General features: G+C 40.7%; 1 protein-coding gene across 3 annotated transcripts in view; it reads right to left on the bottom strand.

The window, feature by feature from the left end:
* Positions 1–18,191, bottom strand: part of ELMOD1 (ELMO domain containing 1) — a 65,488-nt gene that overhangs the window by 6,175 nt on the left and 41,122 nt on the right. For 2 of the 3 annotated variants that reach the window (XM_040482877.1, XM_040482874.1), the window contains 6 exons: positions 17,585–17,714; positions 10,881–11,014; positions 8,160–8,228; positions 7,636–7,659; positions 4,479–4,529; positions 3,248–3,381 (listed from right to left, as the gene is read on the bottom strand). In XM_040482877.1, the coding sequence (XP_040338811.1) occupies positions 3,248–3,381; positions 4,479–4,529; positions 7,636–7,659; positions 8,160–8,228; positions 10,881–11,014; positions 17,585–17,714 (542 nt within the window). The remainder of the gene's footprint in view (positions 1–3,247; positions 3,382–4,478; positions 4,530–7,635; positions 7,660–8,159; positions 8,229–10,880; positions 11,015–17,584; positions 17,715–18,191) is intronic. The other variant, XM_040482875.1, reaches the window with a different exon arrangement.

Below are 18,191 nucleotides of genomic sequence, written 5' to 3'. Positions count from 1 at the left end.
CCATCCATCCGTCCATCCATCCGTCCATCCATCCGTCCATCCATCCGTCCATCCAACCATCCATCCATCCGTCCATCCGTCCATCCGTCCGTCCATCCGTCCATCCGTCCGTCCGTCCGTCCATCCGTCCATCCGTCCATCCGTCCAACCATCCATCCAACCATCCAACCAACCAACCAACCAGCCAACCAGCCAACCAGCCACCCAGCCAACCAACCAACCAATATCTACTGAGCACCTACTCTCCCAGGCTCTTTGCTGAGGATACAGTAGTGCATACAAACAACAAAATGCCTGTCCTTAAATGCCAATTCCTATGATTCTCATTTTGATTTTCTCCTGCCAGAGCACGCCCACTGTGTGGCTCTGATTTTCCTCTCAGTGCTGATGAATCCCAAATCTGGACTTGTAATTCCTCAGAGTTCCAGGGCCTTACGTTGGAATGCCCACTGTTCAGCTCTCTGAGGATTTCCCAACAGAAACTCACCCTCAGAATGCCTGAAACTAAAAGTCATTCTGTTTTGGCAAGTTTTCCTTGACTCCCAGACTGAGTGAGCTGTGTCAGCCATAAGTCTTTTCAATTAAAAAAAATTTTTTTTAATGTTTAGTTTTGAGAGAGAGAAAGAGAGCACAAGCCTGGGAGGGGCAGAGAGAGAGGGAGACACAGAATCAGAAGTAGGTTCCAGGCTCTGAGCTGTCAGGCACAGAGCCTGACATGGGGCTCCAACTTACAAGCTGTGAGATCATGACCTGAGCTGAAATCAGGTGCTTAACCATCTGAGCCACCCAGGCACCCTGAGCCTTTTCACTTCTTAAAAACAGTATCTTTACTTCCCAATCACAAAATTCTTCCCACTATGTTTTAATTAATTTTTTTTAGATGCACAGAACCCAATCTGTAGTAAAACTTCAGTATCTGCCAGAAATGGTCAGTCTGAATATAATCACCTAGTTGTCAGAGTAGGAGCTATAATCATATATTTGAGGGGCTGGCATTTTCCACTATTAACCAGTCATAAAGTATATGTATTTCTAAATTTGCTCTTAATTTTTATCTAAGTTATACATGCATATAGTTTAGAGTCATACAGTTTAACAAGTCTTGTTACAAAAACTAAACAAAACCCAGCAGCACTTCCTGCCTTACTGACTGCTTCCCTAAAGGAACATTTCATCTTTTTTGCTGATTATTTTGATCATCGACTTCCATGACTGTATACAATGTGATTTCCATTGCGTGAATTTTTTGGACTTCCCTTAGAAGAAGATGAAGATTTCACTCTCTTTCACCCAATTCCAACCACATTATCACGTGTTTCCTAACAATTTCCTTTGTGTGGTATTACCAACTGCCCTCTCTGTTTATTTGCTTAGTTTTCACCAACTTCACTCTAAACCAGGCCAGTATCTTTGCAGTGTGTTCAAACAAGGTTAGACACTCCCATCAGTTTTATATTCTTCAAAGAGTTGCTATCAGAGCATTCTGACCTGTTAAAGTCTAGGTTTAATATTCTCATCCTGCTGCACAGATATCACCTGGAGCTTTTCCTTCACCTTTGTCTTTGAAAATTCTCTGTACTTCATTCCTGTGACAGGCTTCCTGAACCTCCTGGGAGGTCCTGTGGAGTAAATCAGGTTGCTTCTTACCTTTCCACACTACCTGTTTGGGATTTATTTTCTCAGGACTACTAAATCAGTTATCACTTAATCTGTTTTCCAGTTTCTAAAATGAGGTTTTTATTGCTTACTTCTTGATTTTTCCTGTCCTTGTGGGTTCATGCTTTCTTGGAAAAAATCCTTCTACATTAACTTCAGTGAAGTTAAAAAAAATTTTTTTTAATGTTTATTTATTTTTGAGACACAGAAGGATAGAGCTTGAACTGGGGAGGGTCAGAGAGAGGGAGACACAGAATCTGAAGCAGGCTCCAGGCTTCGAGCTGTCAGCACAGAGCCTGACGCAGGGCTCAAACTCACGGACTGTGAGATCATGACCTGAGCAGAAGTCCGATGCTTAACTGACTGAGCCACCGAGGCACCCCAACTTCAGTGAAGTTTTAAAAGGGAGCAGAATTAAATGCATTAAGTATGCCATCATTAACCAGAAGTCCTGATTAAGCAGACATTTAAAAAGACAAAATGCTAGATAATAGAATCACTATTAATTTAGGAGTTTAGAGAAAATAAATTGCTGTTAATTCTGTCACATTGTAAAAATGAAATGGGGACCAGCATGCCCCTGCGGTGGATTTGAGCTGAGCATCTGTGTCTTAACCATACTTAGAGCGGCAGAACTGCTTAGCAAATTAGCAGAAAAGAAGAGCTGAAAGAAATATAAAATAGAGGAAAAACTTAGAATTTTTTTTTTTTTTGCTAAGAAATCCTGGGTACAAGGCCCTCAGTGCAGCAAGCGTGGTGTAAATGGTTTAGATGACATTTCTCCTTTAAACTGCCTGAGTTGCTTGATGATTTAGAACATCTTTCCATGTTCCTCCAAACCAGTCTGTGTCTGGCCCTCAAGGATCGTAATGACATTCAGATTTTAGGATCGTGTCTCTAAGAATGGAGAAAAACGTTCCAGGGCTCTGTCATATCATCTTGTTCTTTATCTTCTGAAACCTCAGTATAATTGCATCTCCAGAGCATACCCCTCATTCATACTTACCTCTGCAGCATCTAATCCGGGGGGGCTACACATCTCACCTCTGTGGCAGGAGTAGGGAAAGCGGGAAGAGTAATACCAGTGGCAACGCTACCAACTCTCAGTATCACCCACGAAACCAGCACTCCCTCTTTCTCGTGCTCCCTGAGCACCAAGTGTGGAACTGGCTAATAAAAAGTTTGTGTCCGTTATCTCACTTTATCTTCATGGCAACTCTATAAGGAAAGGACTCATCTTATAGATGCCATAACTAAGGCTTAGAGAGTCTGGTAAGCATAGACCCAGGAGTCAACTCAGGCTGTCTTCAGAACCCAGGCTCTTAAGTGCTGTGCCATGCTGGATCAGAGGGAGGGAGACACCCAGACCAGAAGCTGATATCCTGAATATTAAGCAAGAGCTGGGAAAGAGAAAAATCCACGATGCCTGCAAATATCACTGTTGGATTTTAAGAAGAAGACAACAAAATCAAAACCAAAGGGGAACTTCACAGACCCCAAAGCAGCCAAATTGCAAAGATCTCTCCGCTTTGCCCCTTGCGTAGAGTGTTCCATAGAAACTATATTGCTGTTTAAGCAGTAGGACACTTACAAAATGTTTGCTGGAAGTGAGACAGTGTTGGAGCTTCTGGGGCAATGTTGTAGAAGTGAGTTTTTAGCGCTCCGCTCACCAGTAGATTATACGCCAGATCAGTTATATTGATGCCCACAATTGCAAATGAGTACCTGTAAAGCGTAAACCACAAAACCAACTGTGTGTCACATAAGCATTGAAAAATATAACCTAATTTTTAAATGACTTATATCAGATTGGAAGGTTGGCCTTCCCTCTCTATCCTATCTTTACCCTGAATTTCGTAACTTATCAAAATACCAGTAATGTAACCAAGGGAATTAAGAATCCATATGCTTTGATTGGGTAATTTTATTTCTAAATATATAAGAGAAAAAAATCTGAAACTGAGAGCTTTATGCCCAAGGGTACTCATTATAGCATTATTTATAATGGCAAAGACATGGAAGCTACTCACATATTCTAAAAAAGGTGATTGGTGAAATAAGTTGTGGTAATCTCTTATGATATATTACAGCCAATAAATACTGTATTTCTAAAGACTACCTAAGTAGGAAACATTATGTATAAAACAAGCCAGGTTTTATTATATACACACAGATGTGCACAAAAAACAGGCGAGAATGAAATGCCACCAGATATTACTGTGGTATCTTAGAGTAATAAGATTGAGGTGATATTTTTTTTGTTTACTTTCCTATATTTTCTAGATTTTCCATAATGAGTTATATATTACTTTTAAGATGGGGGAGAATTTAAATAAATATCTTAGCACTCAGGGTATATTTCCTAGTTCCGTTTCTACATGGTATCAAAAATTAAATGGAACTGAGTACTTAAGTCTCAGAGTAACACAAACCCATCACATTAAAAAAGGGAGTTCTCCATTCAGCAATATTTTTGAATGCAAAGGGGAATTTAAAAAAAGACTTCTAAAGTAAATTTATATAATCCAATAAATTGATACTTGATAAAAATCCTTAAAACTACCAAGTGCAATCCTAAATGATGGTTTCTGAAAATCATGTGCATATAGTTGTCACTTGGCCAAAGGCGAAAATAGTACCATAGAACCATACAAATAGATCCAAACACATATAGACACATCCTTTTAAAAGTTCACTGGGTTATGTGTTTCCATCAGGACACTCGTCATCTTTGTCGTCCTTTACAGTGTTCTTAGGACATTTTTGTTCCGGTTCTAGTTCCAACTGACAACCTCTATATATGAATGAAATCCCACACTCACCCAATTGCTTTATCCATCCTTTTCTTCTCCCATTCCGCTTTGCTGAATTTGCTGAATAAATGAGTAAAGAAATAAGCTTTAATCTCTACTTGGTCCTTGTTCTCTTGGAATGCTTATACTAAAACTGTTGACTGGATGTCTGTAACTCAGTTATCAAACACTAATCAATTTAAATGTTCTCAATTAAAAATCCACAATATAATTTCTGTAGATCTCAGAAATGGGATTATTTAAAGCCCTGCTACTTATCCCCTATTCCCTTTAGTGCGGCAGTGGGAGAGAGTCCTTAAGGCCAAACATTAAGGGACTTTTTTACGGGATCGTTAATTATCAAACGATACTTTCTCCATGGACCTTTGCCCGGGATGTGTGTCTTCTGACGCTCCCTTGCTCTCTCACGATTCCCCACTGCATCTCCTTTGGTTTTATTTGATGGCATTTATCCTAGTCAGTCTTATTTGTGATGTCTGGCTCACAGTAGATGCCAAATAAATGTTTATTGATTAAAGAAGTAGTGACCTAGTGAAGGGAAGGAAGGCAGTGGGGGGAGGGAAGGATATGTAGGCTTTACAAACTCTGACAAGTGCTATGGCAAGGCCTCTGGCTAACCTAAGGCAGCTAACCTGTAGCAGTTCCACCGTAATCCGTGTTACAATCTGGGCTTCTGGCTAAGACTGTAGAGAGGGCCCTCTCAGATGCATTCTGAAAATCCTGCCTTGCCTTCCCTTAGCTTGTGGACTTGGCGGTCCTCCCTATTCTCCCCCACTCCGTGCCGCCACTGTTTTGTAAGCGGGACCCACGTCCCACTTTCTTTGTGGCTAACGTAATCCTCATTTCACACTCGAAAATGTGGTTAGCCTTTGAACTAAATAACATTTTAAAACTAGAGTTAGGAACATTTAGCTTCTATCTAAGCAGGGTTCTCTAGAATACACTGCAAACACTACACTAAAAGACACACATGTAAGACACACAGTGAAAGACCACAAAAACATGATACAAAGTTGACATTTAACTCTGTGGACTTTCTACTCTGTAAATGACTGGCTGTAATTCAGAGAAACTGCCTTTAATTCATGTTAAAATATGCCACCTCTTTTTTTTTTTTTTAACATTTATTTATTTTTGAGACAGAGAGAGACAGAGCATGAACGGGGGAGGGGCAGAGAGAGAGGGAGACACAGAATCGGAAGCAGGCTCCAGGCTCTGAGCCATCAGCCCAGAGCCTGACGCGGGGCTCGAACTCACGGACTGCGAGATCATGACCTGAGCCGAAGTCGGATGCTCGACCGACTGAGCCACCCAGGCGCCCCTGCCACCTCTTTTTAAAGTGTAACCGCGTACTAACCAATCAACCAACCAGCCAAAAAGGCATGAGGAGATTTTTACTTAAAAGACTCACATCCAACTAAAATGAATTAGGTGTGAAATTTAAGAGACTTTATATAGACAAACTTATAAGCACGTGTTTTCTCTTAACGAAGCTTTATGCACAGTGTCTCTGTGTTAAATGAAATCTCTCTCTGCATTGGAAATATAAGAAAGGCCAAATGCCCTCCACTTACGTGATTACTGAGGATACCCTGGCCCAAACAGAATGAATCCCTTTCTTCAAGAAACACACAACAACAAATAATCAAACAGTCAAAATTCTCCTTGTAAACTTGAATCTACTTATATCCCTCAAGCTACTGTGGGACTCAATAGATGGAGGTTTACAAGGGCAGTGATAACGATGTGTAATGCTTGCTGAAGGATAGACGGGAGAGAGCTTTCCTTAATAGATATTGCTGCTGAATGCCTAATAGATTCAGGGCCTCACACAACCTACATTGCTATCACAAGTCGTCATTATATACCTATTTTTTGACACTGATGAAGGATAGTAGCATTTCCCAAACATTCTGTTTTGTGTTTACTGACATTTACCACCAATTTGAATTGATTAATATTTGAACATCATCTCCTCAATTTTATGATAGCTTAAGGGACAAAAGCACAGTAGCTTTATGTACATGTATACACACACACACACACACACACACACACACACACACACGTCTCTTCTTAAATAAGAGTATTCACACAAACTCTCCAATACATCCTCTCTGCTGGCTGACACAAGAGATAAAACTATATAAAGTCTTTCTTTGAGAATGTCTCACAGATAAAATTCATCACCTTTTAATGATTAATCCAAAAATATTTTAAGCTTCTTGTCACTTCCCAAAGACCATGGAGGATTCATGTGTTTTTTGCTGATGGTCTTTGGGGAATACCTGAGTCTATATGCAGACTCCCCAGACAATTTTAATTAGATGGAGTTCAGGGTCTATACATTACAGAAATATGCAATTCAGACAATATAGTTAAAAAATTAAAATAGCTTGATTTTAACCCTGTGATATATCAGGAAAGAGCTAAGTGATTTTACTGTTTTTCTCAAAGTAAGTAAAAGGTAAAAAAAAAAGAAAATGTAATTTATAAAAAGATTATAAATATTAATCAGAAAGTATAGTGTTATTTAATGAACCTGAGGCAAATGAAGCTAGAATAAGTATAATAGTAAGGTGGTGGGGCAAAGTCAACCTGTTTTTGAATTTTTGAGAATGGTCTGATAAAATTTTGCATTTATTTATTAAATATGAACACGAACAAGCAACTTGGCATGCTGAGGAGAAAGAAGTGATACAAACACATGTCTGCAAAATTTCAGAACTGCTTACATACAGTAAATATATATAATAACTACTGTTTATAAGACTTAAATATTTAATAACGAAATTAGAAATAGAGTACTCGACGAGCAGAATTGCTCTATGCCACAAAACTCCCACGTAAAATGTCCGTCTCGGGGGAGGATATGAGGTCGGAGCACGTGTGGAGATGTGTTCAGCCCTGAGGCAGAGTGTTTGACATGCTTCTGCAACCAGATAGAGCCATGGCCATAGAGGGCTGTTTGAAATTTTCTGTTGGGTTTGTCTACCGTGGTTTTCCTTCAACCCACATATAATGAAGTACATTAGATAAAAAGTTGGGAAATGTTTTTTTTTTTTTGAAAAATTTTTCATGAATTTGTACGGCTGTTAAAATTCTTACTAATACTTATTCTAAAATGAAATAAAAGCAACAAAACACAAAAGCAAACAAAAAATACCTTGTTTCCTCTTTAGTGATATCCCTTCATGTAATCAGTTAAAGAAAAAAAGTTTAGGAAGGTAAATGAAAATGTAAAATATTTAGACTCTAGATTTTTACCAAGAAAACTAAAAAAGCCTCAGCATTCTAGACTTTCTCACTGGGCCCCTGACTTCATGACTCCCACTCTCCCCTCTGTTCCCCCATCATGCTCCCTGGTCTCTGAAATACTGCTTCCAGACTCCTCTCTCTCCTTCTTCCACGCCCGCCTCTAATCCTCTGGGCACCAGCACTGTTATCAGTCCTTTAAATACTTATCTCACTCGCACGGTGCCACTTTCCCTCCTGAATCCCAGGAGGGATTGAGTACCTGCAGGTTTAACCCTCCTATTCAGTATTTGTCCAGAGGGCTCATTGGAAAGAGCTTGAAGCCTCACTTCCGGTGGGGTGACGCTCCTGACAATCTCACCGACCTATCCGTGAAGGAGAAGTTCCTTCTGCCTAATGCGTAAGCCCCGTCCAGCTTTGGTTTTCAGCAATTACCTGCATTTTGGATGAAGAGAGTCGGAGAGGACCTGCTGGGCTGCCGCGGCGTCCCTTTCCGCAAAATACCTGCGGTTGGAGGGAAAGAAAACCACAGCTCTGTTCCTGCCTGATGCACTCATTTTAATCCAGTGTTGGGACGTGCTGCACTCCGAGTTTACCACTTGCTTCAGCTCCTCCAGAGAAGAGACAGCTTTTCATAACAGAATTTCCCAAACATAATGACAGTAGAGTAGGGTAGTCGTAAAACCCACTTAGATTGAGGAATGTATCTGGTAGGTTTGAAATTTGAGTTACGATCATTGCCTTTCCCCAGGGAGCAAAGGATAGTTGTAGTAAGAAGGGTCAGGGACAAGGGGGGCGGAATGAAGCTCCTGGGAAGGCAGAAGTGGCCTGAAGGGAGGGACACGCGGAGGGGCTGCGACGGCCAAGGGGCCGAGAGAGGAAGAGAACAGAGGAGGTGAGAGACCATGTGTTTCAAGTGCATTCTTCTTGGAGGATAGTCACGGGGTATTTGAATTCTGGATGGATGGACAATATCTCCTGGTGCTAAAAGCAAAATTCCGCCCTGGCAATGAAACTTCCTAAAAATACACAAAGTGACGTACCTTCTAAAACGCATCACAGAAAGTACTTCATAATGGCAGTAACAAAATAAAATGCTAGCACATGTTGTTTAATTTCATGTGTACGTATTTCCCACATAAATCGGAAGCCTAAAACAAGCTCTTGAATTTTCTCTCAGAAAAGTTCAAACCACAGTCAGCGTTTTGATAGTTTCATTATTAATGAAATTGAGCCTTTTTTCATACTTTTGTTGGCCATCTACGTTTCCTGTTTTTTTGGTCCAGCATATCTAAAGATGTCTTCAGACAACTAAGTAACCGTACAGATTGGGATCCTCTATCACTTGTGTGAGTGTCGGCCTTGGCTCGTCTTTTCACTTTGCTTATGGTGGCTTATCTTACAGAGGTGTTTCATTTTATTTATTTATTTAAAAAAATTTTAATGGTTATTTATTTTTGAGAGACAGAGAGAGTGTGAGTGGGGGAGGGGCAGAGAGAGAGGGAGACACAGACTCCGAAGCAGGCTCCAGGCTTCGAGCTGTCAGCACAGAGCCTGACACGGGGCTCGAACTTATGAACCATGAGACCATGACCTGAGCCGAAGTCAGATACTTAACCAACGGAGCCACCCAGGCACCTCAGGCTTAGTTTCTTTTAAAAATACATTCCTATCCTCACTAATAGGATGGTAGCAAAGGACAAAGAGCCAACTTAAAAGGACTCCCTTTGGCTTGAAAAATAATGACTACATATGACTTAATTTAAACATGAAAAAATGATGAGCACTATTATTTGAATTATAATAAACATATAAGAACCAGGAATTAAAAATGATACTTAAAAACCAAAGCAAAAAAAAATTTTTTTTGATCACTAACAAGGGAATTAGGGCACCAACTCCTTCCTCACTCTGAACATTGTCAGTTAAATAGAAAAATTGAGCATCTGTCTTGCCTCTATTTTAGAGAAACTAAATAACCATAGTTGATGAAGGAAACAGAGTCTTTACAGAACTCCAGCCAACAACTGTGGGAAGAATCACAGGATTGGAAAAGCACTTTTTACACAGTTAATTAATGGTCCAGTGACTATCAGTGAAAGATGAGATGCTCAGATAAAGGGCTGATGGGGGGGACTTTACAATGGAGACATCAGGCTGTGATTCCTCTGATCCAACTCAGCACAGGCCTTTCCAGATACCAGTTTTCAGGAAATACAGGCCATGGGTACCGGTGCAAACAGAAAATCCAGACCGTGGGACATTTTAGAGGATAGCTGACCTGGAATCTTGCACAAGTTAGTGACCCCGGGGAGGGCCAAAAGGAAAAGGCACATGGGGAGACACATAATAACTAAGTGCGATGTGTATGGATCTCGTATGGAACCAGATTAGGAGAAAACGGCCATAAAAAGACATTTTTGGCTTTTTTGAGAGAGCTGGGAAATATGGACTGGGTACAGATGACACCAAGGAGTCTTTGTTAATATAAGGTGAATACGGGTTTTTTTTAGAGCTGCCTATTGCGATATGAGGGCGAAGTGACAGGTACAGCATTTTCGTTACTATGCTTCTGCCAAAAGAATGAGCATCGCGGGTATTTCAGACCCTGATAATTACTGCACGCGGGCAGCGCAAGGGGTTCTCGAGTCTTCCGTGTGGTTTTGTACATACTTCAACTTTTCGTAAAAGAAAATTAAAGACAAAAACATTTGAGATCCACTTATAAAACACAATAAAGTCTGCCAAAGAAAAGGAAGATGGAAGCACCTCTTCGACGTTTAGGAACCTGAGTTATCTGAGGACGTCAGTGTTTTCTTGGCGTTTTCTGTGTGGTGGCTTTTGGAACTAATAACTTTATCATTTGCACGTGACCACAACATCACTTTTTAAATTTTTTTTTAATGTTTGTTTATTTTTGACAGAGAGAGAGAGAGAGAGACAGGGCATGGGTGGGGGAGGGGCAGAGAGTGAGAGGGAGACACAGAATCTGAAACAGGCTCCAGGCTCTGAGCTGTCAGCACAGAGCCTGACGCGGGGCTTGAACTCACGGACCGCGAGATCATGACCTGAGCCGAAGTCGGACGCTCAACCGACTGAGCCACCCAGGTGCCCCAACATCACTTTTTAATACTTGACCCTTCTCCATTTACTTACTGCAAATTGTATAGGCCCAGAAGTCCCATTCCTCGAAAATCTGTTTTAGGATCATCACCTTGGAAGCCAATTTCACACCATTGCTTAGAAATCCGAGATTCCAGTGGAGTATTAGGCTTCAAGAATTTCCATAACTGGAAGACAAGACAGAAAATTAGCCTGTTGATACAAACACAAATCCTCTTTCCCATTGGCTCAGATTTTGTACTCGGTATCTGAAGAAGGAACTTTACAAAGCTGAATGTATGCAAATATGGTATAGTTAAAGGTTTCACCGTATTTCAGTTATCTGTGGCAGGAGTTCTCAAAGTGGTCTGAAGGCCCCTGGGAGGGACTCCAAGACCTTCTGAAGGCGTCTGGGAAGTAAAGACCATGTCATAATAAAACCAAGAGGTCATTTGCCTTTTCCCTCTCCTATGAGTATATAGTGGAATTTTCCAGAGGCTACATGACACGTGATGATGTCATTACCCTGGTAGTTATGGAATGTGTCCGCCTATATTTTAGCGTTTTCCATCTTTCTGATTTAATTTCTTTTTTTTTTTTTAAAGTGTATTCATTTTTCAGAGAAAGCATGAGTGGGGGAGGGGCAGAGAGAGAGGGAGACACAGAACCCGAAGGAGGCTCCAGGCTCCGAGCTGTCGGCACAGAGCCCGACGCGGGGCTCAAACTCACGAACTGCGAGATCATGACCTGAGCTGAAGTCAGACACTTAACCGACCGAGCGACCCAGACACCCCTCTGATTTAATTTCTAATAAAAAATAAAACTATATAATCTCCCACAAAAGGTCCTCAAAAATATTTAAGAGAGTGAAGGTAAAGGGCAAAAAGGGAAAAATTTGAGGCCATGTATTATTTAAATTATCAGAAAATTGCTATCTAACTCTATAGCAAAATTTTTCGTAGCATTATTAACCAAAAGAAAAGTGGGCTGACTTGAGTTTCATTTCTCACCTATAACAGAGAGGACAGTAAGTCATCTACTAAGTAGATGACATCTAAGTGTCATCTACTGGATGAAGGAAGATCAGTCATGTTCGCGAACAAACCTCAAAATATATGACCATTTTTCAGAGTTACCAAAGGGAATTTTGATTCCAGTTATATATTAATTGACAAATACAAACTTTAAACATTATGCTCTTCTTAAACTGGTTCTATTTTTCTAGGTTTTCTATAGAAAGATAGATTTAGCACATACTATTACTTGAGAAAGAGACCTACAGCTGTATAAATACACAATGCTCACACTATTAGTTCAAATACATAGAGATGGGCACATAAGCAAATTTACTTTTAGACTATTAATAATACTTTATATTTTATCTTTATTATGACAGGGACAAATACAAATGTAAAATTTTCATATTAGTATTTGAGACATAACTTTTTAAAAATGTTTTTTATTTTTTGAGAGAGCATGAGCAGGGGAGGGGCATGGAAAGAGGGTGACAGAGGATCCAAATTGGGCTCTGCACTGACAGACTGACAGCTGATCTGACATGATCTGAGCTGAAGTCAGACACTCAACTGACTGAGCCACCCAGGTACCTCCATAATTCAACTTCGAAATAGTTTTTTCTATGTTATGTGGATTTTAAATCCTATAGAGAACAGTAATACACACGCGGCTTCCTTTATAGTAAATTGTCACATATCTGACACAGTATAGAATGTAATATTCAATGAAGGGAAACACTAACCAAAAAAGATAGAATTCAAGGGATACATTATGTTAGTAGCACAACGGATGGATGCAGTCTGAACTATGAGAGGGGCTCCTGGGCGGCTCAGTGGGTTAAGTGTCTGACTCTTGATTTTGGCTCAGGTCATGATCTCAAGGTTTGTGAGATCCAGCCCCATGTTGGGCTTGGTGCTGAGCCTGGGGGCTGCTTGGGATTTTCTCTCTTTCCCTCACTCTCTGCCCCCCTCCCCGCCAATAAATAAACATATAAAAAATAAATAAAGGTTGAGAGAAAAATTTCAGAGGAAAGAAAGTATATCTATCACCCTTGAAAGCAAAGTAGCAAACATGAGCATAAGAAATTGTCTTATGACACCCAGATGAGAATTTGCCAGTGCTCTGCATTCATCAAGACAGAAAATGTTTGAGTTCAACAAATGAGTACTAAAAAATGAGAGAAAAGGTCTCTTTTTCCTCTAGGAACTGATTTGATTGCTATCACAATGAAAAAAGCAAGAACAAAGGGAAACAGTTTGTAAAGCTCATCACATTCATTTGACTAATAATTTGAAGTAATCTCAGGGCCCTACACAGTTTAAAAATCTCTGGTTTCACTGAGTGAGTAGAGTGAAATGGCAAAAGCAAACATTTCATTTCTATAGGTAGGTTATAAACCTCATTCATTGGGGCAATACTTAGTTTAGGGGAGTAAGAAGTTTGAATAATAAAATCCTTAAAAAAGAAATTCCGGGGTGCCTGAGTGGCTCAGTCGGTTAAGCGTCTGACTTCGGCTCAGGTCACAATCTCACAGTCCTTGAGTTTGAGCCCCGCATCGGGCTCTGTGCTGACAGCTCAGAGCCTGGAGCCTGTTTCGGATTCTGTGTCTCCCTCTCTCTCTGCCCCTCGCCCGTTCATGCTCTGTCTCTCTCTGTCTCAAAAATAAGTAAACGTTAAGAAAATTAAAAAAAAAAAAAAAAGAAATTCCACTTTAATAATTTTATGTATCATGACAGATTGGACTAATGGCTAAAAAGTGTTCTTAATTATGTTCTTAATCCTATCTGCTTTAATAAGGGTCACTTTCTCAGAAAATGAAAAGTCGATTATGCTAAAGTACTTCTATGAAGTGCTACCATGGGTATATTTCCTGTGAGAATACTTGAGCTACTGGATTCTCTTCCGATAGACAGGCAGTTCTCTGAAAAAGTAAGGGTAGGAGGCAGGGTGGCCCTGAAGGATGAGGTCATTTCTGGCATGTTGGGAGCTGACCAGAAATCTGAATGAAGGCAGTGGGCCTCTGATGAGGGGTGCTCTGAGGAACTCAGCGATCCAAACTGTGCTGTTGGGAGTGGAGTTACTACGAAGCCACTTGCCAGGGCAGGAGACCAGAGACAGAGAGGGTGATTCCTGTGCCAGATGACAAGTTGGGTGTGGAAGCTGCACTCTGAGTCACACCGTCTTCCGTCACGGCCCTGGCTCCGCTGAACTCTCTTCTCTTTGCACTGAGCCTTTGACACAAGCTTGTTTCAGCACTTTCTCCTTGTCTTACTTAGGTCTGCTGCAGAAAAGCAAGGCAGGGGTGCTCGCGGCTCAGTTTGTTAAGCGTACAACTCTTGATTGCAGCTCAGGTCATGATCTCACGGTTCATGAGGTCGAGCCCTGCATTGGGCTCTGCACTGACAGCTTGGATAATCCCTCTCTCTCTCTCTCTCAAAATACCTAGACACTTAAAAAAGAAGAGCAAGGACAAGGCCGTTGGTCTGTCCACCCATTCATCCGAGGAGAAGCCGCTTCTCACCAAGGCCACCATGGGATTATCTCTTCCCAGCAAGAGAGGATCTTTCAATTCTAGGCTATATTTTTTTTCTATTAGGTACATGAATCCACATAAAAATTTCCCTTTATTATTTATGTGGTTTAGCAAATGTTTAATAGAAATGTCCATTTGAATAGCTCATATGGACAGTGCTGTGTGAACATAAGGTGATGTTTTTCATTTTTGTCTCAGCCAATGTTTAAATGATCCTAAAATCCGGATTTTTTTATACTTTAAGACTCTGAGTATAAGCACTGATGATGGTCTCCCACGTTTATAAGTCAGAGCACTTAAACAATATGGCTAATATATTACCAGAGCTTCTAAATCAGAGGTTGGCAAACTTTGTCTGTAAAGGGCCAGATATTAAATATTTTAGGCTTTGGTGGCCATATGGTCACTCTCCAATTACTTCACTTTGCCACTGTCGTACAGAAGCAGCCACAGACCATACATACATCAAGGAGTGGACATGTTCCAACAAAACTTTATTTACAAAGAAGGGTGGCAGCCACATTTGGCCCATAGGCTTTAGTTTGCTGACTCTTGCCCTAAAAGTTTTATGGAGTAGGTAACAAGGGTATTGTCCATTTTAAAGATAAAGACGCCAATATCAGGTAGTTAAACACAAACCATGGGCCAGCCTCTGGAAATACAAATGGGAAGAAGACATGGGTCCTCCGTTGAGAGGCAGCGTGGAGCCCTTCCTTACCACGTGAGCTTGCGCAGCACTTAACTGCCCAGCCTCATTTTCCTCATCTGAAAATGGGGATAATGGCAGTGTCTCACCACGAGGTTATTGTGACCGTCAAATGAAATGATGTTGTAAAACATTTACTGTAAAGGTTAACATGTGCTAAACATTCACTGAATGTTTTATGATTACTGTTTTTATTATCATACTTGGAATGTGAATAAACCGGAGAAGAGAATAAAGATCCCACTCCGAGGTGTTCCTGGGGAGACTGGAGAAGATTTCAAAATTGAACGAATAAGGATTTCTAAAAAGAGCTGGCTTTTGTGGTGAGAATAGGTAATAGGTAATTGGAGAAATAGGTTGGAAAGGGTCCCGAATGCCACGTTAAGAAGCATGGGATTTATTCTGGCAGACACAGGAAGCTGAAGTTTTTAACCTAGGGGATCACATGACTAGACAATCCCTCCAGCAGTATTTTAGAAGACGGAAGGGAGGAGGCTAACACTTAGTGGCAGAATTAAAAGGCTACTGTAACAACCCAAGCTGGAGATGATGCTAGAATAAGCTGGTGGGCATGGAAAACATTTAAGAGATATTTTGAGGGATCTGTCTGGATAGGGTTTAGTGATTTTTTGTAGATGCATAGTATGTCCCAAGTTCGCTTGCAAGCCACTTAAGCGTAAAAAAGATGCCTTTCCTCAAAGTGCCTGGCACAATAGTGGACAGTCCTTGTTTGTAACTTACTGGCTGTGTGGATCAGAGTCTGGACTGAAATGCTTGTAGTCTGCTCAGCTGCAAAGTTACAAACCATCACCTTACCTCTTACAGCTGTGACAATAAAAGATAACATTTACAAAATCAAATCATGACCAGAGATGAAAGGTACATCATAAAAGTTCTTGACTTTTAGTATCCAATGAACCACAGTGATTCATGCATTCACCTGTATTTGTTGAAAACCTGCTATGTGCCAGCACACACACGCTACGGATCAGCTAAGACAGTATAGCAGGCACACACACAACGGATCAGCTAACACAGAGCACCGCAGGCACCCAAATGTCTGAATCTGAAGGCATCACGGCACTCTAAGGAAGCCTTCAGCTGCTTGTGGCCACTCTGTTAATTCCACCGTCTTGTTTCTCTTTCATTCACCTCTTGTTTCTCGCCTTGAAGTCATTTTAATTGAACTTGACTACTTCGATCGGAACATAGAATGAAAAAGGCAATAAAAGGAAATGAAGTTTATTTAGCCCAGTAGGTTAGGTAAATTTAAGCTGAGCAGAAATGGAAGAAGAAAACTACTCAGAAGAATGAAGCTTCTTTTAGCTTTAGGGATTCACATCAGATACAGCACAAATTAGCAGAGACCAGTGAGTCATCTGCTTACGTATTTCTATACACAAAAACACGGCAGGACACATTCTTAAAATTACAGCTCCTAGTGACCCTTTTCAATAAAATAAAGTTAAGGCAGCTAACCAAATGTTTTCTTCCAATTTTGTTAGTGTCTTTTTGTATCCTAGCAAAGACAAGGAAGCACTCCATCTTAAAAAGCATCTGTTTTCAGAAGTGAATTGAGAAAATATTTTAGATGAATAGTTCTGAAGGTTGGTCTTAATTTCTTAAGCTCCAGATTCAGTGTTGAGGTCAAGTTTTATTGATATTTCATAACGCACCGTCAGATCATATGAGATTTTTAAGTTTTTACTTGGACAGCCAGAACTGTATATTGTTCTTTTTTTTTTTTAATTTTTTTTTTTAACATTTATTTATTTTTGAGACAGAGAGAGACAGAGCATGAACGGGGGAGGGTCAGAGAGAGAGGGAGACACAGAATCTGAAACAGGCTCCAGGCTCTGAGCAGTCAGCACAGAGCCTGACGCGGGGCTCGAACCCACGGACAGTGAGATCGTGACCTGAGCCGAAGTCGGACGCTTAACTGACTGAGCCACCCAGGCGCCCCTGTATATTGTTCTTCTAACAGTTTTAATAAACCAGGTATAAACCTTAACCTCCTCTTCTAATATTCTCCGAGCTACATGAATAAATAATCAGCAATAAGATCTTAGGTAATTTCCCAGGAGGGCTATTGCCAAAGCAGAAACCAACTTCATCTTCTTTGATGTCTATTAAAAGTCATAAATGGAAATCCCAGGTCACTCTTGGACAAGTGCTATTTCTCCTCCTGGCTTTCAGTACAGCTAAACAGCCTAAACGTGAGCCAGGTACAAGAGCTCAGAGAAATCACCTGAGATGCTCTCAGATTACCAAAAAAAAAAAAAAAAAGGACTTTACATTTAACTTCTCCCATGAGTTTTCTCGGGAAGAATTTACCTCCCACATCTGAACCAGCAAGAAAAGTAGGCTTTACCAACCAGGCACGGTGCCCACGTCTTAGTCATCTTTGTACCCTCCCCGTCTGAGCAGCGTCTAGCACTTGGCAGGTGCTTGGTGGACATCAGCTGACCTAAGTGAAGGACTGAAATACGTTCGAGGTCTAACCTTCAACAGCATTTCTTCATGTTGGGGGTTATCAGAATCATACGGTTCTCTGCGCAGTTTTTCCACATCTGCAATAAGGTTTCTGTAGCCAACAATTTGCAGGAGGCAAGCCTGAAGAGAGATTCCCAGCCTAAGGTGTTCAAAAACAGAAGAAACACACGTGAGGAAAAACGAAACAGATATTGTAGCATTTGTTCACTGGTTGTGTGCATAATAGGACTTTTCATAATATAAAATGGAGGAAATTTTCACATGGGATGTATTTATTCATTTAGTTATTTTCTTCACCTTTTTGTTTAAATTTTAGTTAGTTAGCATACAGTGCAGCATTGGTTTCAGGAGTAGAATCCAGTGACTCATCCCTTATATACAACACCCGGTGCTCATCAAAACAAGTGTCCTCCTCAGTGCCCATCACCCATCTAGCCCATCCCCCACCCACCTCCCTCCATGAACCCTCAGTCACATGGGATGTATTTAATTGAAGCCCAGTTTTTCTTTCTTTCCTTCTCTCTCCTCCCTCCCTTCCTTCCTCCCTTCCTCCCTTCCTGCCTTTTTCTTTTCCTTTCCTTTCCTTTCCTTTCCTTTCCTTTCCTTTCCTTTCCTT

Source organism: Herpailurus yagouaroundi, unplaced genomic scaffold (genome assembly GCF_014898765.1).
Source record: "Herpailurus yagouaroundi ecotype Mexico unplaced genomic scaffold, PumYag 161, whole genome shotgun sequence".
NCBI lineage: Eukaryota > Metazoa > Chordata > Mammalia > Carnivora > Felidae > Herpailurus > Herpailurus yagouaroundi.
Note: the sequence above shows the minus strand (reverse complement) of the source record. Positions and strands in the feature narration are given on the sequence as shown.